The following is a 24,050-nucleotide window of genomic DNA, read 5'->3' on the forward strand; positions in this document are numbered from 1 at the left end:
CATGTAGTGAATTAAAAAGCCACCCTTAAAAGTCTTCTGTTGGGTTCCTTGGTAAACAGAACAAAATGACCCACCATCTTTAATCATGAAAGGACCAGGGGCTTTGGCTCCTCCAAAATAGTGTCTAGCGACCCCAAATAAATCTGCTTCAATATCACAGCTCTCATTATTCTATCTGTAATCATTGCCGTTAAAAAAAGCCTTGTGTTCCATTTGTCTGTTCAGCACACTCTACAAGGAATATGAACTTGTACTGCTATAGTTTACTCTACAAGGAATATGAACTTGTACTGCTATAGTTTACTCTACAAGGAATATGAACTCGTACTGCTATAGCTGACTCTACAAGGAATTTGAACTCGTACTGCTATAGTTTACTCTACAAGGAATATGAACTTGTACTGCTATAGTTTACTCTACAAGGAGTATGAACTTGTACTGCTATACATTTCATTTACATTTCATTTCTTCATTTAGCAGACGCTTTTATCCAAAGCGACTTACAAGGTCGTATACACATTTTTTACATTGCACACTGCACATCATGGAGCAATTAGGGGTTCAGTGCCTTGCTCAAGGACACTTCGACAGGGAATGGAACTAGCAACCTTCTGATTACTAAACGACTTCTCTACCTCCTGTACCACTGTCGCTATAGTTTACTCTACAAGGAGTATGAACTTGTACTGCTATAGTTTACTCTACAAGGAATATGAACTCGTACTGCTATAGTTTACTCTCTGCTTATAATTGATAGCATCACCTAACTGCAACCCTCTGTGTCATCCCAACACTTCAACGTTACATTCCTGTCAGCTAAAATAGGAAGAACTTGAAATTAGAATGCCTACCTAAAAATAGAAAAAAAATATACCAATATGTTCAGCGTTTCCCGACAGCTCTCATATCCGTTGTCCTTTATGAAGCTACGGCTAAAAACAGTGTTACCCTGCATGATAGTTTACAGGATTTTTTAAGTGAAAGAAGTAGCTAGAATAATGCTAGATTGCTTTGGTTGCCTTTCCCTAGTCTCTCCAGTATTTCTGTTTAATCAGGTCATTGACATTGGCAATAGTCATTATAATGCAAATCCTTCAGTTCTCAATCACTCTTTGGATGTACGGAAAATCTTTTGAGGAGGAGGAAGAATAAATAGAATATAAATAGACCTATATGTACAAAATAAATTAAATTGCTATATAATAAAGGACCTGATGTAAGCTGATGGAAAGTCAGTAGATCCTATCAATACAACTCTTAATGAAATCTACTGTGCTCTAACCTCGCCAAGAAGCTGTTTGTTTTACCAGTTGTATGTGCAATGCTTGTTACTCCAGAGTTTAAGGATGAACAAACAACCTAATGCCCATTTTTATCCAGGTGGGGGCTTTAGTGATCTGCTTAGCCCCCCTGACAGGACTACAGGATGCAGTTGTTGGCTCACTGTCCTGGAGTGGAAATGGTCCATGAATAGAATGATCAAAAATGGGTTGCCTCTTGACTGAATGACAGACTTCCTCCTATCAATTCATTCACCAAATTGCTCACTGATCCATTGGTGGTTAGACTCCCAGGCTGACTGCAAGGCTGTGGGAATGAGTGGCTCTCAGAACACAGGAACTCACCAGCTGGAAGAGGAACTATCCGAGGGGGACAGGGGCTACAGATAAACCGACAGACCCCTCTGATTTCAGGCAAGCTTCCTTCCTCGTCCAGCCCTGTCTGATGCACTTCCTCTCTTGCTCCAACCCTGGCTTGGGTATCACAGCACACGTTGCCTGAAATCAAATGCGCCTCCAATCAAAGAAAAAAAAGGGCTTGAAAGGCCCAGCATGGTTTTGAGGTACTTCCAGTTTTTCTCGGCTCTCGTATGTGATTGCAGTCCATGTGAACTCTTCCTTGACAACAAGCCGGGTAACAAGCACAAGAGAAAGAAAGACAGAGACAGAGTTGAGCGCTGTATGGCTATTTTTGTGAAATGTTTCACTCAGTGACTCAGTTAACATTACACCTGCAATTATGCGCCCTGAGAAGCTGTCCTTGTCGTTTTTTGTTTATTTGAGCTGTTTGGGCTAATGCTGACCTTTCGGTTTCTGTCACTGTATTACATTTATATTATGGCAAATTAATATGAAAAATTCCACAAGTAAATCTGAGGAGCTCATTACAAACAACGTAGGTTGGAGAAGACTTTATTTTATACAATATGGCTGCCAAGGTTCATGTACACAGCTTCCAAATATGCATGTCTACGTATTAGCCTGGCTATTTCCTATTTCCAGATATGTCCGTTGCTGGGGCAACCACCAACATCTTACTTACTGTGCCCATTGCACATAAACATCACATATAGAATCTTCAAGCGTGGGCTCTGGAATATCTCTGGGCAGACTGTCAGGAGAGACACCCTCTCAGCTCGACCAATGATATGGCTACCCCAGGAAGTCCTACTCACAATTCCTGACTTTTTTTTAAGGGTTCTAGACTGAGGTCCTGAAAAGTGTTGATAGACCCTTCTTCCTGTGACACCCCTGCAGAGATGAGGGCATTGGATAGATTAAAATGAATAGGGGAGGAGGCTCAACCTCACCTGGCGTTTTGGATTGTTTAAAAACAATGTAGTGATGTTAAAGGCACTCAGTGCAACTTTCGAGGCTTAAAAATAAACATTCAATTTCTAGTCTTTTTTACACGTAGTAAGTTTCAATAACTCCATACCATTACATACCGACATTCAAGCAGCAAAGATGAGACGTCGTTGTGTGGTGAGAACTGATAGAAAATCGATAACAACAACAATCGCCGCCATTTTCTTTATTTTTTGGTAACCTACAATAAACAAAGCCGGTTCCAGTCAATGGAAAAATGGCTTCTCCCCACCGGCGATTGTTGTTGTTTACGATTTTCTATCAGTTCTCACCACACAACGACGTCTCATCTTTGCTCCTTGAATGTCGATATGTAATGGTATGGAGTTATTGAAACTTACTACGCGCAAAAAAGACTAGAAATTGAATGTTTATTTTTCATTGAATGTTTACATAAAGTTGCACTGGGTGCCTTTAAAGTAATCTCAGCAGGATATCCACACCATTACAAACTACACCAGATTTACACAAATGTTGTCACAAGGTACATATCAGTGAGATGCCTGTGCACTGGGGATGTGTCTAGGTTGAAGTCAGTTTGAAGTGTCTGCCAGACAAAAAGACCACACTTTGTCCTCTCTCTCTGGCAGTGTGTGCCTGACAGTGTTCCATTTGGCCCACTGCTCTGCAGGCTCAGCTGGTTATGGCTGGGGCGAAGCACACATGTCTCTCCCAAATGTGAGGTTACCTTGAACAGGTTTGCAGTGGCTTGTGACAGTTTGACCCGTCCCTTAGCATAAGAAGAAGAAAGTTTAACAGTATGTATATGAGAGATGGGGGGGGGGGGGGGGGGGGGGGGTAGGGCAGAAGGAGAGAGAGAGAGAGACCTCTTCAAGGAAATGTATTCATTCGTGTGCTGTTTTAAATCTGCCCTCACTCCGAGCTGGTCTCTGACCCGTCCCGCTTTCCCCTCTCTGGATTAAGGCTCCCCAGTGGTGCAGTGTGCATACGCAGGCCTGTATCCACTCATTCACTCACTCACTGCTGCTAATGTCCCTTTCTTTTCTCTCTCTTTCTCTCTTCTCTCTCCCTCTCAGTGACTACATAATCAAAGAGAAGACAGTGCTCCTGCAGAAAAAAGACAATGAAGGTTTCGGTTTTGTTCTAAGAGGGGCCAAGGGTAAGGACACATAGGCTCACAAACACAAATACACACATGCACACTAACACGCATATACATGCAAATGCATGCACACATGCACCCACTCACAAACACACACACACGCACACACACACACACACACACACACACACACACACACACACACACACACACACACAAGATGCACAACCTTATCTGATGCATTCTAAGATGCATAGTTCCATTAAATCCCTCTGCATCTCACTCAAACATGGATATGAGTTTGTGCAGCCACTGCAGGAGCTTTTGAGTCTGATGTTCATCTGTCTGTGTGTGTGTGTGTGTGTGTGTGTGTGTGTGTGTGTGTGTGTGTGTGTGTGTGTGTGTGTGTGTGTGATCCTGTCATTGCAGCCCAGACACCCATTGAGGAGTTCACTCCCACTCCGGCATTCCCAGCACTGCAGTACCTCGAGTCTGTTGACGAGGGAGGTGTAGCCTGGAGAGCCGGTCTGCGAATGGGAGACTTCCTCATTGAGGTCTGTGCAGAGATGAATCATGGGACATGTAGTACTTTTGTTATCGGGTAAGTTCCTCACTCTCTTGCATTCTCTCCCTCTCTCCCCTTCTGCCTATTAAGGTGAATGGGCAGAATGTGGTTAAGGTGGGACACAGACAGGTGGTCAACATGATCCGTCAAGGTGGCAACAGCCTGATGGTGAAGGTCGTAATGGTAACCCGCAATCCTGACTTGGACGATGGCACCAGAAAGAAAAGTAAGAGAAAATTCCTGCTGCTGTTGCTGATGATGTTGATGATGATGAAGGGGCGAGTAGCAGCACTGTTAGTGGCTATGATGATGATGTTGATACCGTTGTTTAGTATCATTTAAGTAAAGGTTCCACTGCGTCCACTGAAGATTGTGGTGATGAAGATTGTGGTTGACTGGTGATTAGGGTTGATTAAGCATGCAAATACGACAGTGCTATTGGTAATGGTGTCTCTAATGAAAAGAGCCGTATGATGAGGAGTCTGGTTAAATAACTCTTTCCCTCCCTCCCCCTAACTCTCCCTCGCTCTTTCTCTCTCTCTTCTCTCTCTTCCTTTGCTCAGTCCCTCAACAGAGTAAGCGGCTGAGCACCCCGGCAATAGCCCTGCGCTCCAAATCCATGACCTCGGAGCTGGAGGAGATGGGTAAGACTCAGCACAAAGACGGGGAAATGAGTCAAAAGAGAGGAGAGGGGAAGAGAGAGGGCCAGAGGATGGAGATAGCAGAACAGAGGATGAAAGGGAAAGAGTGAAGGGTGACGGTGAGGTAGAGGGCTTTTCCAGCCATCAGAAAATGGATGCGAAGAGGGGAGGAATGGGAGGAGTGGAGAAAGAGAGAGGGAGGGAGTGGGAAAAAAGGAGAGATGAGAGGAGAGGAGAGGGGAGGAGAGGGGGGAGTGGTGCACAGGATGAGATGTGTGGCAGAGGCGGGAGGATGGAGCAGAAAAGAAGAGGAGGAAAAGAAGGAGAGCTGGGACGGGGACAGGGGGGTCAGGACTGCAGCACTGCACTATGGGTAGTTGAAGGAGGAAGACTCAGACAGAGAAGGTGTAGTGTGGTGGGAGGAAAGAGGAGGAGGAGCAGAAAGTGTGGATGAGAGTCTCAATGCATTTCACTGTTCTTTCAGAGGTTCCACACTGTCACTACCAGCACCCCCACTACAGGTAACCCCTCCCCCCAGCTGCCCCCCCCCCCCCCCCCCAATAAAAGCCCTCCTTTTCCACGCACTCCTTTGTGCCCCCTCACTGCCCCTCTTCTCTCCCCCCCCGGCTTACTGCCTGCACTCCTCTCAGCTTGATCGCCTCTCTAGCGCCCCCCCCCCCCCCTTCTCCACTCACCCAATGTGCCCTCCTCAACAGCCCCCCCACACCCCAACAACACCCCACTACTCCCCCAATCCGGTGAACCACACAGAGAGCCGCAGCCGCCAGTGCCGTATGTGTGTGTATGTGTGTGCCCACGTTGCCACGACAACCCCTCTGTAGGGAAGGCTGCTCTGTGCGTCCTGCCTGCCTGGCTGGTCTCACCGTGGGCATGTTGGCGACGAATGGTGGCAGATTAAGCGCCACGATTGCACCGCGATAACTGCGAATTAAAACTTCTACCGCTGACTTCAGCTAATTAACTGGCGCTGGTGGGTTTTTTAAATCATAAAACCATGCCATCAGCATTCCTCCTGCCTGTCCTATGTGCTGAGATCTGATTGTGTTTACGGTCTGTCTAACTGCTTATTACCATGACTTAACACATAGATACCCCACTGGTTCTTCCATTTGCGCCTTTGCATTAAGTGTGCTAGCGCAACACGGACCAAAAATGTAGTCATATCTCGCTCGCCTATGCTCTAAGCTGTTCGAGCCTGTCCTCCTGTCTGGGTATGACTCACATGCTGTTTGGCATAATGTTCACCAGTGAGAGTGTCAGCTGTTGAGTTGTCTCCATGCAAACTGCAAACGACCACGGCGCTCCCACAGTGCAAACTTGCCATCCTCAGAGTGCAATTTTTGGAGTTCAAAGCCTCCAAGTTTCAGAATGAAACATTCGCACAGGTTTTTTTGCAAATACCTTAAAGACAGCCTCTAATAAGAAGCCTATATATATTTCCAAGGAAAGGAATATTTCAGCCCCGCTTGGAACTTTTATCCAAAGCAACTTACAGTACAGTACTGACATTTTTATCAGTATGGGCATCGAACCCATGATCTTGGTGTCCTTAGTTGGCACCTTGGTCTAGTAGTCGAGCCACAGGAACAGTTGAACAGTACACGATATCATAGTTTAGGTATTTAACAGACACTGTCCAAAGCAGTCTCATAAAATATTTCATGAACTAAAAGTGTAATACAATTATGAGAAAAAGTTGCGTTGCGGTATCAGCAAATGGTATAGCGATGTAATAAGGCTTACATATAAACCAGTAAGGAGTCATGTCACCCGATGATGTGTGAGATGAAGCTCAGCCCCACCTTTTCCCTCCTATCGCCACACTCCATGACTGTCTTTAGCCCACAGGGCTATCTTTCCTCGTGAACGTTCTCTCCTAAACACACCAAACACCACACAAGGCCGCCACGTGCATCACACAATACACATGCAACTTCAATCTCATACACAGTACCACAAATCTTGCTTGTGCGTAAGACATATTGCTTCCTCTTCTTGTCGTGCCCTAGCTGAATTCACGGATCCTTGCGGGTCATCTACTGCCCGTTTGAAATATAACTGTGGTAGCTGATTGTAAAACATTATAGGCTTTGTAAGGACCAGTCATGAAGAAATATTGCATATAATAATATTGCTTTGTTCTCCAGAATATATATTCATATTTGTTATGAGCTGCTCGGTGAAGGTAGGTTATACGACAAAACAAAAGTTGTTAAAACAGCTTGTTGACATATTGACGCCAGCATTTGTGCATATTCAAACAAAAGCTGTCACCTCGGAAGTAGGAAGCTGGGGTACAGCTGTTAGGCATTTTCATGTCAAAAACACAGTAAGAAATCAATTATGGTTGATGCACCTGAGCTGGGAGAGGATTGATCCATGCGGACATCCTCCCCGGGGGCCTTTGTGCTTGGCCATATGCTGACTGCAGCACTCAGGGCTCAGTTTTGGCGGGTGAGCATGACAGTGTTTTCCAGAGCGCACTCACCTCTACACCTGCTGCAGTGTCACCGGCTCACCTCTCCATGGCCTCTCCACACAGATGGTGACCGGAGCTCTTTTGTTTTAATCACTTCATTAATTCTTTTACTTATTTACATTTTCCCCACAAACATTGAATTCATTTAGCAGACTCTTTTATCCAAAGCAGCTTACAGGACAGATACACATTTGAATCAGTATGTTTGTGCTCTCCAGGTATCAAACACTTGACTCTAGCGCTGTTGGCACCTTGCTTTACCATTTGCTCCAACAGTTTAGCCACAGGAACACAAACTAGCTTGTTTCGGACTGAGGGGGTATTTGTTCAAATCGCTACTCACTGTGTTTGATATTTATTGCGATCTGTTGTTGTTTCTTTTGAGATATTCACACGTGACAGGCTTGTTGGTCTTTATCCGTGCTGGTGATTAGTCACCAGTCTGAGCCCCCCAAGGACTTCCACCAACTCGCTTAACTCGCTCACGCACCCTGGAAGCATTTAGGATCCAAAAAGAGGCTCATCTGATAGTCAATGCAGCTCAAACTGTCCTCCTTGATAAAGACATTCGTCATGCTTGTTATAGCTGTGAAGCACTTAGTCACGCAAGCACATGAGCATGGGCACTAGCGCGCGCACACATTCACACGCCACAGACACTCAGACTCACACACACACACATACAAACAGACGCATAAATATTACATTACTCACATTAATACACCCCCTCACTGGTGGCTCTTAAAACCCTTCCCTGCACTCTTGTGTTCCATATGTGCTGTGTTCTAACAACTAACGCTTGTTGACCTTTGACCCTTCTCTCTTTGTCTATCCCGGCTAACACCAAACAGTGGACAGAGGTGAGCTGTGTGTGTGTGTGTGTGTGTGTGTGTGTGTGTGTGTGTGTGTGTGTGTGTGTGTGTGTGTGTGTGTAAGGTATGTGTGTGCGCATACAAAGGTTGTAATAGTTTTCCAATTTCAAATTTGCAACAACTACTTTAGTTAAATGATAAAGAGATCATCATATAGAACACTCTGTCTCCATGGTTACCACGGTGTTTAGTCAAGGATACTTTCAGAAAATGCAGCCCAGCACAGTGAACCAAAAATCCCTATAGTACTCACATGTGAACATGTGAAGTTGTTAAAAGCATTACATTCGCACTCTGTCTCGCTACATCCTTTTTCATGGATAATGTGTATTCTCGTCGATGGTAACTTTGAAGGTGAACTTTAAGATTTGGGGAATTTTTCCCTTTGAGTTCTATGCCACAGACACTGTTACATGAGTTTACCAGTATACCGCTTTCACGACTACATTTTAAATAGTCCCATAGAGGTATCACACGTCCCTTAGAGGTATCACACCTTTTCTCCCTGGCAGATTTGACTTCTTCACTCGACAATAAGTTGCTATTAGTTAGCAAGTGTAGGCCCTGAGTGACACACTATATCGCCATCTTAAAGTTGTCGACTATAGCTACACACACTGTATACAAAAGTTTAGGAGTATGACACCTGCCACCTTGAATGGAAACAACACCCGCTGTCTTTAAACAACAATTATGTTTTGTCTTTCTATTTATATTTTTATTAGTCATTATTCTTTTAATTTAGTTTTAGATTTACACTTTGTTTATTATCTATTTCAGTTCATGAAAATGTCTCAAAACCGGTAGTTTTCATCTTATTTTTATTTATTTTTTAGTTTCTGTGTGTGCATAGAGACAGTGGTGGATGGTGTGTTTTTGCCACAGTACAGTGTGTGTGTGTGTGTGTGTTTATGTGTGTGTGTGTAGGATTGTGATTGTTGTTTTGCAATGTCAGTGGTAACGGAGTGTGATTAAGCATACTGTAATGGACCTAGTGAGAGCAGTCGCATTATTGTTTTTAAGGTATATAAGTCTAATAGGAGCACAAATATCTTTAGTGGTGTGCGCTGGCATGTGTATAACTGAGCTCTGTCTTGTCTCTTCTCGTGTTCACAGCTGCTACGCCTTGGAAAAAAAAATCAGGTACAGTGACCATCATCATCTTCAGCTCTGGGCAGTCTATGCATTAACCCACACCTACACACAAAAACAACTGCTGAAAACACAAGGTGTGATGAATGTGGTCATCAACAGAGCTGTTAACAACATGCCGCTGTTTTATTAATGTGCTAGCCCAACCCATTCCATTAACAAGAGGCGTGTATATGTGAGAGGAATACAGATGACTGTACTGTTAAAACATTTATTCATCGAAGAAGAGTAATTGGATATCAAAGTGACAGATACAGATGCTAAAGTGACAATGTTTTTAACCAGTGTTTACAGAATGTTTTTTGTAGATAGCTAGTTTTTGTCTTGAAATCCTGAATTTAATTTAGATGTTTCATTGTCAAAGGATGAACACACCTGTTGTTCTCACTAGCAACCCAGGCTACAGGAGAACATCTCCAGATATATTGGTGAAATAAATCAGTTACCAAGCTAGCCAGCAGCTATTAGTGCCAGCTGTGCTGTTGATAAGATAAGATAACTTTTATTAATCCCGTGAGGGAAATTCAGGTGTTATAGCGGCAAGGTAGTAGGAATCAAATATTTACATAAACATCAAAATAAATTATGTGATGTGTCCCGTTTTTGATGTGACCAAAGCAAGTCTGTCAGCTAATCAGCTCACCAGTTTTAGTCAGAAACTCCTCAGCCCTCGTTAACAGACTAACAATGCTTGCCATGTTGACATACAGCACACTGGATGATAGTATGACTACATATTTTCTGCAGACAAGCTGTTAACTTTGTTTCACCCTTGCTTTTTTTTTGTAGAGTTCGAATCCTCCCAAGTCACAGAGAAGAAGAGGACAGTCTATCAGATGGCTTTGAGTAAGAGTCTGCCTGTGTTCCTGCAGCTGTGTGGTGTTGGACTAGTTTCCCAAACAGCCCTAGTCCCTAAACTAGATCCCATTCTCAAAAAAAGAAGCTCCTGCATTTAGCAACACAGTTTGTTGTAGGCATCATAGTTTGTGTGAAATCTAGAGAGTCACACTTTCTCTCAATGTCTCTTCCTCAGATAAACTGGATGAAATTTTGGCAGCAGCTCAACAGACCATCAGCACCAATGAGGGGCAAGGGGTTCGGGCTCAGGGGTCAAAAAGAGAACGAGGCCGCAGCTTTTACGGCAATGAGGTGTGCATATATATATATATATGTCTATATAGAGAGAGAGAGAGATACATGTATGGTATGGTGTATGATGTGTACATGTAGTGTACTGTATATGTATATACAGTATATCACTGCTGTGCTAATTGTATGTGTGGGGTTGTGTATGTGTGTGGATGTTTCATTATGGGAGTGTGTGTTTATCCTTTCAGGATACTTAAGCTTTTCCATATTACAGTGTAAACACAAACACAGACCGTACTTATTTACTGCTCGTCTCACTCCCCTTATCTGTATGCATATTCATAAACTCTCCATATAATTTTATGGGCATATATTCACCACAAGGTAGCAGTAATTCGCATCTGGGTAGAATTATATTTAAGTAGCCTGATGCCAACTACTGATTTTCAGGACCTAATGTATCTATTGTCTTAATATCCTCCCTTCTCTCTGTCTGTGGTGTCGTTGTGTTCTCTGTTTCTCTCGCTCTGCTATGCAGCCAAATTATGACCAGTCGGGGATGGGGATGATGTCGTCTGGGGCGGGGCTTGGTTATGACCGGGGGCAGTTTGCCTCTGGCCATGGCCCTCCTCACGGTATGCTGCGACAGAAGTCCGTCGGTGAGACTGTCCGACCTTCCAGCTGTCTGTCTGCCTGTCTGTTCGTCCTCCCAACCTTTAGCCTTTGTCTGCACAACCTTCAGTCGCCTAGACTCTTTCTTTGTGTAAAAGCGCGGCCTGCTAGCTATAGAACAACTACCGCTTAAAAGGATAGATTGTGGATTGATCTGTTTTGCTATAGTCTTAAGCTTCAGCAGAGTGAAATCTACGTTTAATGTGCGTATGAGTTTGTGTGTCTATGTGCACCTGTGCATGTTAGTGACTGACAGTTGACAGTGCCATTAGGTGGGGGAAGGGGTAGAATAAGCTGATTCATTCAGACGAGAAGAGAAGGTATGCAGCTACCCTTGGCTACGCATTAAATGTCCGTGATTGGGTCTGATCTGTAGTAGGGGACCATTTCATGTACGGGCAAATTATCAAAAGGCTTAACACAAGTACTGTGAGCAGCATTTGATGTAAATTATAGTGTAGATAAAGGTACTTGTGAGATATCATTCTCACGACTTCACTTAAGATGAAAGCACACCTTTGAACATGACCAGGCAGACAGATCAACTTCTCAATGGACACTCTCACTTGTACCTTGATGGCATGTGTTCTTGTGCCAATCATATCAGAATCATAGTTAGAATCCACCGCTCATATTCTGCATGCCCACCTGGTACCTTCCTTGTCACCACCTCCCATTTCCACCCCATGTAAATCCTCTCTCCCTGTCATGTCATCTGTTCCCAGACTCCTCTGTCTGTGGGCTTGCTCTCTCCATCATTATCCCTCTGTTCCTCTAGGTGAATCCAACCCCTCCCTTCCATTACCTCAGCCATCCTTCACTGAATCCACTACTCCGATGACTTCACTCCTCCCTCCCTCTCTTTCTTCCCCTGCCTACCCTCCCTTCCTTCACCCCTCTTTCATCTCTCCTTCTCTCCGCATAGGGGTCCCTGAGGAGGAGAAGCAGTTCCTCCATCCTCCGGGCGTGAAGTTCGCTCGCAGCTTGTCCGTCCCCGGCTCAGACGACATCCCCCCACCCCCCACCACGGCTCCACCTGAGCCCCCCTTCTCCTCAGCTCCACCTCTCGGCTGGAGGGGCAAGACATCCCAGCAGCCGTCCGCTGTGTCCGTGTCCCAGTCCACTGCCACCTCCACCCACTACCAGCTCTACCAACAGTCTGTGCCCCTCGGCCACAGTGGCAGGGAGAGGGGTGGTGGAGCTCCACAGCCCGACCACACCGCCTCCTATGCCCACCAGGCTCCTACAAGGACCGCCTCCCGCAAGGTGCTTGGCTACCCTGGGGAGGTGGCTGGGGCGTCGGGGGCCGGGGCTGCTGGCATGGGCATGGGTGGTGCCAAAGCAGCAGGCTTGAGGAGGGGTTATAGCAACGCTGTGCCCCCAACAAGCATAGCCACAGTGATGCCTCAGCAGCAGATGCAGAGTGCCCAGAGCCAGGCACAACGGGGGCCCGGGGAGCAGCGAGGGGGGGGGATGTCAGGAGCAGGGGCAGGTGGTGGCGTTGGCGTTCCGAAGGGTGGTGCCCGGCGGGGGAAGGGCCCTCTGGTCAAGCAGTCCAAGGTGGAGGACATGCGCGCAGGCCAGCTGGCCGCGATGGGGGCAAAGGGTTCGGTGGAGAAGAGCTCCATCCCCATCCCCACCATCATCGTCAAGGCGCCCTCCACCAGCAGCGGCAGCGGCCGTAGCAGCCAGGGCAGCAGCGTGGAGGCTGAACCCCCACCTTCAGGAGATGCCGACAGCTCTAAGCCCCCGCCAGCCATCACCCCGCCTGCACCCCCCTCCACCCCTGCCCCGCCACCTCCATCGATGCCACCGGCCTTGCCCCCGTCCTTGCCCTCCATTCGGGCGCAGGACAGTCTGGACTTCACCAGCCAGTTTGGTGCAGCCATCGTGGGGGCGGCCCGACGCGACCGTGAGCGCTTCCACGAGGCACGAAGGAGGAGCGCCTCCTTCTTCCTCTCAGCTGAGGAGGACATCGAGGGAGAAGTAGCAGGTGGAGGAAGGGTCAGCAGCTCTCAACAGCAGCAGCAGCTAGGCACCCAGCCTTCTCCCCGCCTGCGCCCATCCAAGTCCATCGACGAGGGCATGTTCTCGGGCGACACCTTCATCCACCAAACCCGCAGCATGCCCCCGGCCTTTGGGCTGCCTGAGTACTCGACCACGGCACAGCTGGGAGACTACCAGCCCAAGTCAGTCCCGGCAGACTTCTATGGCGCCAGCCTTCGGACTCAACAGCAACAGCAGCAGCTGCAGCAACAACAGCAACATCTGCAACAGCAACAAGCTGCTACCACCACTTTCATCCACCCACTGACCGGAAAGGTCCTGGACCCCTCGTCCCCACTGGGCTTGGCCCTGGCTGCCCGGGAACGTGCCCTGAAGGATGATGGCCGCATGCGACGAGAGCGGACGACCGGAGGTGCAGAGCACCCCTTTTCCCGGCAGCTGTCCAACGTGGGGACGTACTCCTCCTCCATGGTGTCCAACCCGTCTTCCTCTGCGCCCTCCCACATCTCAGGCACCTCCTCCTCCTACCTAGTCACCTCCTCCTCGCTGGCAGCCACTCCTTCCACACGCCCACCTTCTCCCAGGATCCTCCGGTGGGAAGACGAGGAGGCCGGGGCGGAACGAGACAGGGACACGAGCGGTCCGGCAGGAGGTGGAGGTGGAGGAGGAGCAGCGCCTCGAGAAGGATTGAGAGTTCGCTTCTCCGAAGATAAGACGGTCCACACACACCACTACCAGGCCCAGCAGCACTACCAGCCTAACTACAAGGAGCGTGATCGGGAACGCCAAAGGGAGAGGTCCCGTGAGAGGGAGAGAGACATGGAGAGGGGGCAGCGAGCACAGACACCACCTTCTCAGCAGCAGCAGCAGCAGCAGCTGCAGCAGGCATCCCAGCAGCCTCGGCGGCCCTCCTTCCTGCGTATGGAAAGTGAGGCGGGCTCCTACATCCTTTCTCTTACCCCTCCCTCCCCACCAGCTACGACCGCCCAGACCCACGCCACCCCTGGGGGAGGAGGAGGAGCAGGAGGGGGTGAACGGGGCACTGCCGGTGGCTCAGGGGGCATCATGGTCTTGCCGCCCCCTGCTCCCTCGGTCGATGCCGATGATGAGTTTGTGTTCGCCGACCCTCTGCCGCCACCGCTGGAGTTCGCCAACAGCTTCGACCGAGGCATTCCGTCGAGCGGCATGAGCGCCTACGCCAGCCTGGTAGCCAACAGCATGGTGTCCCGACAACAGCTTCAGCAGCTTCAGCAGCAGCATCAGCGTCAACAGCAGCTTCAGCAGCAGCAGCTTCAGCAGCAGCAGCTTCAACATCATCAGCAGCAGCAGTACAACGTCCCCCAGCCCCCTCCCCCGCCACCCCCTCCGCCACCTCCACCACCCCCACCTCCCCAGAAGGAGTCCTACATCCTGACTGGCTACTCCCAGCACACGCCCCTGCCCTCCCCCCAGGCCGGTGACTCCACCACTTCCAGCCTCACGTCCTACGACAGTGAGGTGGCCAACCTGACTCAGTCAGCCCAGTCGCCCTCCTCTCCCCACACCCAGACCCCATCCTCCCCGTCCCACGCCCGAGTCTCACACACCTCTTCCTCGGCCCTGCAGCCGTCTGGTCCGCCTCCCCCTCCCAGCGTCTCCCCACCTCCTCCGCCCACCTCGGCCTCCGCCTACCACCATCACCGGCCCTACAGCCTCTCCCAGACGCAGCAGCCCCACCTGTACAACAGCAACCACATGGCGGGACGTGCCTCTTCGCCCACCCCTCCACCACACTCCATCAGCACAGTGCCTCCACCCCCGGCCTACCGAAGCCCATCACCTGCACCCTCCTCTGCCCACCGGGGAGTCTCGCCTGTCGCCCCCGCTGCCTCCGTGACCAGCGCGGCCCAGAGCGAGCGTACCGCCACTGTCTCCACGGTAGCCACAGGCGGCGGGCTCCGCAGGGCGTCGGACCACCGGTCTCCCCAGCTGGCTTCCTCCTCCAAGACTGGCGACTCGCAGGAGACGGTGGTGGACTCGGGCATCGAGGAGCTGGACAGTCGCAGCAGCAGTGATCACCACCTGGACAGCATCTTGGCCCTGAGCCGCGCCGAGCGCCTGGAGCGGGGCGGAGGAGTGCTCCCTGGGGAGGGCGACAGGGCCAGCGCCGATCTGCTCGAGTCCTACATGAGCTACCTGGACGGACAGACCTTTGAGATGCACAACGCTATGACGGCTACCAGCTCGGCCACCACCACCGCTGCCAGTGGCTCCGCCGTCTCCACCTATCCCAAAGTGCAGCGTTACCGCGACGGTGTGACCCGCCGGCAGACCAGCACGGCACCCGCAGCCTACCGGCGGCGCGAGCAGCAGCATCAGGAGGAAGACGAGGAGGAAGAAGCGGAGGCAGCAGAGCGACAGGCGGAGGAGGACGCCTACCGGATTCGGGAGGCGCAGAACCTGAGCCGGCCCTCCATGATGTACTACGAGAGACCCCGCACTCCTGAGATGAAGTCCGTGTGGGGGGACGGGACACAGGCGGCAGCCTCCACAGGCAGGGAGGAGGGAGGGGTGCAGAGCTACATCGAGGGGCGCAAGCTGCACCCGCCCATGTCCGGCATGAGGGCCAACATCATCAACGAGCTGAGCAGCAAGCTGCACGAGAGGAACAAAGGCGTGGAGAGCTGGGGCAGCCAGAGGTCACTCAGCAGACACAGGTCAGTCTGGCTCGTGAGAGGAAGAGCTTGTTTATGTCCTTGTTTATGTTTATTTTGCTTTGTGAGAGCGGTCGAGGTCTTTGCAATCCATTTGATGTTTTCCTAGCTTCGGAGGGCAGTAACAGAGGTTTTTGGAGCAGGATTAAAATACAGAAGTCCTTTTTATTCACACGCCAGAAATGTATTCCAAGCTCAGGTCCTTGGCATCTTTTGGGACTTTGGAAAAGAGGAGTGATGGCCTCATCTCTTTATAAAAAAAAATATTTCAGTCCTGCATACTTCAGGGGTAGTGTGACTTTTAATGATTAAATTAAATTAAGGTCACTGGAAACACATAAGTTTGCTCTGAAAATAGACACAAATATTAGCCTACTGTCCTAAACAAATGGTATTAGTAATGTTTTATTGTTATGCCCGCTGTTTGCATGTATTGACACCATAATTTACAGGTTTACCGTGGCCCGCTTCTGTGATATGAAAATAGTTCCACTATTGAGTCATTTAGTTTGTTTATTATTGTGTCAGCTGCTGTAAATGTGAGCTTTGTTTGTTGGTAAGGTTTGTGTATTCTGCAGTGGAGGGTTTTTGTTGTGTCTGTGTTTAAACTCTGCCTCTCTGTCTGTGTTCTCCCTCCCCGCCAACTCTGTTTGTGCGCTTAACCATCCCCAACATCTGTCTGTCTGTGTGTCAATCACCCAGACACAGGTAACGTGCCCAGACACAGAGCACACTTTTACTTAGTCTCTGTCCTCTCCAGCTCTGCCTGTCTCACACTCCTCTTCTCCTCCTTCCTGTCAGGTTCTCCGAGGACTCCACGTCTGCCCTGAGCCCTCCTTCTGTCCGCTCCCCCTCTCCCTCTCCCCTCTCGCACTCCCATCCCTCCCTGGCCCCCTCCCCTACCTCTGGTACCCAGGCCGGACACTACACCAGCTGGTCGCGCTCTCCCTCCCCCCAGCCCCCCTCCGCCACTAGCTCCTCCCAGCCAGCGCCGGCCCCCCGCTCCCACTCCCCTGTCTCCCCCAGCGCCTACTCCCCTTACCCCACCTCGCCCAAGCACCGGCCCGTCTATCGCACCAAAGCGCTGGAGTTTCAGTTCATCCCTAGCCGGGAGTCGCGCAAGGCTGATATGCATCAGCGCCGACGGGCCCCCAGCCCGCTCATCTCCCCCTGCGAACGGCCCAAGCTGGGCCCGCCGCGGCCCTCATCACTGCCCCTCCTCCCCACCACACCGCTCTACAGCAGCCTGTATGACCTGCGCGGCTCCATCACGCCACCCTCTCCAGCCAATCCGCTGGGAGACCCCTACTTCTCCCCCTCGCCACCCTTGTTTGCCCCCTCGGGGGCGCCGCCTACCGCCAACGCCTCGCTGTTGGTCTCGCGCTCGCTTTCCCCCACGCACTTCCTCTCGGGAGTATCATCGCCGCCGCTGCACTCCATAGCGCCCCCCACCTGCCTCAGCTACCCGCACCTGCCGCCCCCCTCGCCTTCCAAGCCCTTCGCCTCCAAGCCGCTGCCCTACTGGACCAAGTATGACGTGGCCGACTGGCTGGGCTACCTAAACCTGGCTGAACACCGCGAGCGGTTCCTGGACAACGAGATCGACGGGACGCACTTGCCCTCCCTCACGAAGGACGACTACCTGGACTTGGGTGTGACGCGTGTGGGCCACCGAATGAACATTGAGAGGGCCCTACGCAGAGTAATGGACAGGTGAGAGAGGTGAGAGATAAACTGATAGAGACAAGAGAGACAGCAAGAGAGGGAATGATGGGCCATGTTAAGGTGTACTTCCACCATCTGGACCTAGACTACTCAACTCTTGACAACATGCATGATTGATGTTTGTACCACAGTGTTGGAAAGCCTTAGGTTAACAGAGAGAGAGAGAGAGAGAGAGAGAGAGAGAGAGAGAGAGAGAGAGCGCATGCAAAGAGAGGAACAGAGATGGAGATAAAGAGGTACAGCATTTCAAACACAAACCCTGATTTTCCTTGTTCTCTTTTGAAGGCTCTCCAGTAGTCCCTTCCGTATCTCTGCTCTCTCTCCCCGCCGTGATGGACAGACGAGGGACGAGGGAATGAGAAGCTGAGGAGGAGTAGAGAAAAAGGACTATGAGAGTGTGTGTGTGTGTCTGTCTGTGTGTGTGTGTGTGTGTGTGTGTGTGTGTGTGTGTGTGAGTGTGTGTGTGTGTGTGTGTGTGTGTGTGTGTGTGTGTGTGTGTGTGTGTGTGTGTGGGTATGTGGGTGTGAGATAGAGAGAGATTGGGAAAGAAAGAAAGAAAAGGAAATCAGAGGCAAGAAGAGGAGACTCAACCACTGCTGCTATCAAAGGTGCATTTTCAAATGGTACGGCCTAGAGCGGAAGGACTTCATCACCAACAGACTTGAATCACAACTGCGAAATGGATGGTTAAAGGGCTGAAGATAAATATATGTGAATATGCCCAGGGTATACACTCAAATACACTCAGACGTGTGCAAACACACTGACAAGCACGTGCCTGACAGCACACACAAAGTTAACACACAAACGTACACCACACACACACACACACACTGACATGCACATAATTATACAAGCACACTCACTAAGTCAAATATCCTGAATGAAATGAATGAACAAAGTAACTCATCTTGACCAAAATAGCAGACAAGTTGATGAAAAAGAGCCAAAAATAACCTAAACAATCAACTATCCGTAAGATTTTTTCTTTTAACCTTTTGTTGTGAATTGGAACAAGCAATTCAGAGTGTCGAGACAGTAATGACAACCAGGCTAGGCCTGTCTGCATGTCTCTTTTCCCACTCTATTTAGCTTTATTTAGCCTCTGGGGTCAGTTTTCAAAAGAGCCATCTCTACTGCGAATGAAACTCTCGGCTTAATTAAAATCATCAACGCTCAGTGAGAGCAAACACCATTGGCTGAGACAAATCATAGAAGCTCAGTGAGAGCAAACACCATTGGCTGAGTCAAATCATAGAAGCTCAGTGAGAGCAAACACCATTGGCTGAGTCAAATCATCGAAGCTCAGTGAAGGCAAACACCATTGGCTGAGTCTTCAGTGGGACTGGTTGAGATGGACGATTTGTACAGCATTTGCTTTCTGATTAGTAGAGCCGTGTCGCCCACAGGACATTTTCGGGTGCTTTCATTACTGTGTGCCAACATATGTATTGGTAGAGGGCCTGACGGTAACAGACAGAGAAGTGCACAGACCATCTACCTAGGCTATGATGGTTTGCTAAGCCAATCCATCCTGTGACGGTGGAAGGCCTTCCTTAGCGAGAAGTATGACTGCTGAAATACTGTATGTGTGTGTGTGTTAGATCGGTGGAGACATTAGAGTAACAGACTTTTAATCGGTGGCACTTACGCATGCACTTGTAGTAGGTTGGCTCGCTTCGCACTCTGGTGTGCCCTGGGAAAGCCGTGGGCTGGGCCGAAGTTTGCATTGCATCCGTGGTGGAACTCCTCCCAGCAGCCAGGTTGCCAGGTGATCCCAGCAGTTTGGAAGAGAGCCCAATCCTTCCTTTGTCCCGACCCCCCGTTTGTAATAGTGTGAATGTGATTGGTGGAGATGTGTTTTGTAGGAGTCAGCATGATTGATTTATTTGTTCTTACCTCACCAGTGGGGGGACTTGGTGTCCACAGAGAGACCTCTGGGTTCTGTTGTATTTCGCTACGGCTTCTCAATCATCTTACAATGACATATAAACATATAAATATTATATATATATATATACATGTATATATATACACACATATATATATATACCTATATATATATAGACTGGCCACTGTATTTCAAATCTGTAGCAAAAATAAGTGCCCAGACCAACAGTAGATCACATACACACACACACACACACACACACACACACACACACACACACACACACACACACACACACACACACACTCACACCAACACATTCTTACAGTGAACACAGACACCAAATGTACAGAACAATTAAACAAAACCTTCCACGCAAACTTACACACACGCTCACATACACAATCAATCTTTTGTATGTATTAGAAATAATGGGACACCTTAAATGTCTGTATGAATCATCACTGACATGGACATTGAAAAATCTATTCTGTAAGATGAAACCAGAGATGTAACATTGTACAAAAATATATTATAAGAATTGTCAACCTTTTTACAAGAAACTGAGGAACTCAACTGACGGACTGCTATACCAACAACTCCAATGCAACCATGGGGGGTGGGAGTGGGGTCACAGTCCCATTAGGAAGAACATGAGAGATGACGAGGGGTAGGGGGGAAGAGGAAAGAGTCAAAACTGCCTAAATCTCTCTCTTTCCCCTCCAGTTCCTCTCCTACCCCCAGGACCCTCCAGACAGCACTTTTTCTACAGAAGCAAAGGAGGAAAGGGAAGGTTGCAAAGGGCGCACTCACATCTGTTTTAATACGACAATGGTTATTCTAACAATTTTTAAACTTTGAAAAAAAGAGTATGGAATACTGCTATTGATATAGAAAATTATTGTTATTATTGCTGCCATTAATATCACTGGCCTCGCTGTTATCACTTTTATCTACTGTCTTTTTTCCCCTTTTGTTTTCCAAATTCCACTGTGTTGTCCATGGCAACGACCATGGCAGAGATTTTATGTGGTGTGGCTTTCTGCGAAGAAAGCTGACTGCTGAACATTGCTTACTGCTCCATCTTGGCAAATCAATATTCACATCTTTATTTCCATTTGTGTTAGTGGGCAAATGCACTGAAAATGACATTTCCTCAAACACTAATATGGTTTCCCTACATCATAAATAATAAAGGAGGTGCTCGTTTTGGACTCCTCTGCCACCTCTTACTTATGTCAATCAAAATGTAGAGCTCTTCAAATTTCAAATACCTGTTGATGTGTTCTTAATGCAGCGACTATCACTGGCAGGGATATACGGACAAAAACTAAAAAGATGGTGAGAAGGGCTGCATGTTTTTTTTTTTTTGGTTTTGGATAGTGTCTAAAATGTCCCATGTCTCATCCTGTTGGTGCTCTGCCTCTCCGTCTCTCTCCCCAATCCACTTCACTCACAGCTGCTGAAATCAATACAAAGGGCTCCTCCATATCCACACTCCATCCAGCTTAACCCATGTCTGCTCTGTTGGTGACATTCCTCCTCATTCATGGCTCTTTTCATTCCTCTCTATTTTTTACAGAAACCGTACCTTTGGATACATCCTCCGGTTCCTTTTTTTGTTATTTTTAAGTGATATTTTATGATGTGCTTAGCATGAATTTCAATCTTCTAGCCTTCTCACTCATCAGTGGAATTCTTTTGTCAACCAAAACCACTAAAGATTTTTTTTTGTCCACCGTGCTGAAAGTGGAATGAGGAACCGTGTCCTCACCATTTTTTAATTCTTGCAAGCTGGTTTCTCAATGTGATGACAGCAAGGACAGTGAAACACATGATCATCCTAATCCTACTCCTAAAAAAAAAGAAGAAAGAATTCAAAAGTTCTAAACAATCTCTGTCTTCCAGCTACTGTTTAAACATGGAGAAAAAAAAAAGAAAGTCGATTTGTTATTTATCCAGAATGCTTTCTACACAATCTGCCCCGCTCCTTCTCCCCCCCCCCCAGTCTCCCTCGCCCCCATGGCTTTGTGTTGCTACGTAGTTGCCTCGCCTCCCAAGCCCCCCCTTGTCCTTTGACACAACCGCTCACTGCCACCTCCTGTGAGGGAGACCCAATCGCCTCAGAGACTCGGCCGCCCATGCCGGGCTCTATACCTGCTCCATCCCACTGTGAATTTTTGCTGTACCCATCCACATGGAAAGAGATTCTGACTGGGCCACCTTCATTGGTAAAGGGCGACGGGTCACTTCTGTGTTCTGGGTAACCAAAGTGGTCTGTGGTCTGGCCCAAAAGGTTGAGGGGGAAAAACAAAATAGGAGGAAAGCAATGTGGAATGAATGAGATGGCTGGCCAGGAGGTGTAGAAAGCATCTTTTTTTTTTTTTTTCCTTTAAAGAAAAAAATGGAACTATGAAGAGATTATTTACAGACTATATATGTATATGTGATCTACATATACACACATTCATATAAGCATATATAAGAACTAAAAATGTTTTAAGATATGAATAAATTATTAGTTATAATAAAGATGCAGGAATAATTCTGTGTGACTTGTTACAGTGTGATGCTTCCAGATGAGTCTGCTCTCCCCCACCCCTCAGGGAACACATTCTTTCACTTAAGGAGATGCAATACTGTGTACTCAACTGGTAAATAACTGATTTTCTGGTTTGTTAATGTTATATTGCAAGTATAGTTCAATTAACCACAGTGAAACCAAACAGAAGTCCCCAAGGACACTTTGAAATCATATGCACATCATGAAATCATTTGGCCCCTTTTAAAATGTAACTTTGTAAACTAACTACGGGGCTAATAAGCATAGGCTATTGCATACTTTTTGGGCCAAGTGCTTAGCTGTTGAGTTACATGACAGCAATATCTGGCCTACAAACACATTCTGCAAGGCACAGAATACAGTACAAAAGTAATGCCTTGAAATTTAGATTTGTCTCATTTTGCATGCCTTACATAATATTGAATTAGACAAACCAACCACTTGGGAAATCATACACTTTGTGGCAAATTAAACCCTTAACATGTCCCATCTCCCCATACATTACAGAGCAACGACATAATTTTAAAGTAATTTATTTTGCACAGAATTAAGTGTCTTACAGCAACATACAGCACAAAGCCAACTTCCAGACCTCATAAAATACAAAGTCCAACTTTGGACACAGTTGTAAGCAATCACATTTAGCCTATAGCCCACAATGTGCTACTAACTAGATACACTAAAATGCCAACATCTTACTTTACACAAACATGCACACATTAGTCATACTTTAAACAAGTCACAATGTTAATACGGATACAAATTCACCAATCTTGTTGACTGACGCCCTCCGGTTGAGAATCTCAAACGTTCATCTGAAAGAGAATACAACAACTTTGAGAAACCCCCCATATCTGATGAATACGAAAAGGTAGTCTACAATTCACAGCCGCCTCAGAATCCGCCATGTCAGTAGCGGAGTAGCACGTTTTCCCCACAGACACTCGGAGCCCAGTGCAAGACATCATTGAAGGCCGTTTAACATTAGTTGTGTTGTAATGATGTTGGAAATCAAAGAAACTTACCAGTGCAACTTGGACGCCTTCGGTGGCGGCACTGCAAGCTGTAAATATTATAAGGAACCCAATTAGACCAAAAACACACACTTCACACAGAACATGAAGACATCAGAAGTCTCCTCAGACTCTGCCATGTCAGTAGCAGAGCGGCACGTTATCGCCAAAGATATTCAGAGCCCAGTGCAATGCATCATAAGAGACCAGTACAGACTTAACCAGTTTACGTCCATTTGTAATCTGACTTATGTATTACTGTCAAGGAGTAAAACAAGACAATTCTGTGTCAGTATAGTTTAAATGCAAGACATGCTTGTTTAAAGCACGTGCTGCTTTTCGCTAACAGCCTTAGCTTGATATCGGTAGTGTGGTTTGAAGTGTGGTAGTGTGGCCCTTTGTAAACTCGGATTTAATACTTCGAGCAACATACCGAAGAAAGCTAGCGCTAGCTGATGCGAGTAAAATAACATTTCTCATTTTAGTTAAGCCCTATAACACAAAGACAGCTAGTTCATTTTCTCTACTTACCATCTGACCTCACAGACACACTTCCTACATTCAATGAGACCGACCACGAGGAAACAGGTCATATTTATACCATTCTAATCGAAGGACCCTTTGGTATGCCCAGTTATCGCCTGCTTTATTTTGGATGCCAAGATTGGAAAATCCAATCCATGTTTTTTATAACCAATATTCCCGTTCCGTACATGTTATATTAGCCTGCGTATTGAAACAAATATATATCCGATGTAAACGTACGCTTGATCTTGATACATTAAAATTCACAAAACGCTTAAAAAACATTGTTAAAGTGGACCAATTTCCAATATCCTTTGCAGTTGTCGTTAAGAAAGAGTAGTTTTTGATGTAGAAATAAAAATGTATCACAATGATGTTACAAATACAATGCTGATAAAACGCTTAATGCGTAATAATTATCATACACAGCA

General features: G+C 47.6%; 1 protein-coding gene across 1 annotated transcript in view; it reads left to right on the forward strand.

Annotated features, from left to right (window-relative positions):
- The window catches only part of shank1 (SH3 and multiple ankyrin repeat domains 1), a gene marked incomplete at both ends in the record, with an annotated part of 57,909 nt that extends 39,915 nt beyond the window's left edge, over positions 1-17,994 (forward strand). Inside the window, 12 exons of the mRNA XM_080855889.1 lie at positions 3,686-3,768; positions 4,141-4,265; positions 4,367-4,502; positions 4,840-4,920; positions 9,406-9,432; positions 10,231-10,287; positions 10,475-10,590; positions 11,069-11,189; positions 12,128-14,430; positions 14,530-15,905; positions 16,704-17,615; positions 17,913-17,994. Of these exons, the coding sequence (XP_080712015.1) occupies positions 3,686-3,768; positions 4,141-4,265; positions 4,367-4,502; positions 4,840-4,920; positions 9,406-9,432; positions 10,231-10,287; positions 10,475-10,590; positions 11,069-11,189; positions 12,128-14,430; positions 14,530-15,905; positions 16,704-17,615; positions 17,913-17,994 (5,419 nt within the window). The remainder of the gene's footprint in view (positions 1-3,685; positions 3,769-4,140; positions 4,266-4,366; positions 4,503-4,839; positions 4,921-9,405; positions 9,433-10,230; positions 10,288-10,474; positions 10,591-11,068; positions 11,190-12,127; positions 14,431-14,529; positions 15,906-16,703; positions 17,616-17,912) is intronic.
- Between the last annotated feature and the right edge of the window lie 6,056 nt (positions 17,995-24,050).

Source organism: Sprattus sprattus (assembly GCF_963457725.1).
Source record: "Sprattus sprattus genome assembly, chromosome: 18".
In the NCBI taxonomy this organism is placed as follows: Eukaryota; Metazoa; Chordata; class Actinopteri; order Clupeiformes; family Clupeidae; genus Sprattus; species Sprattus sprattus.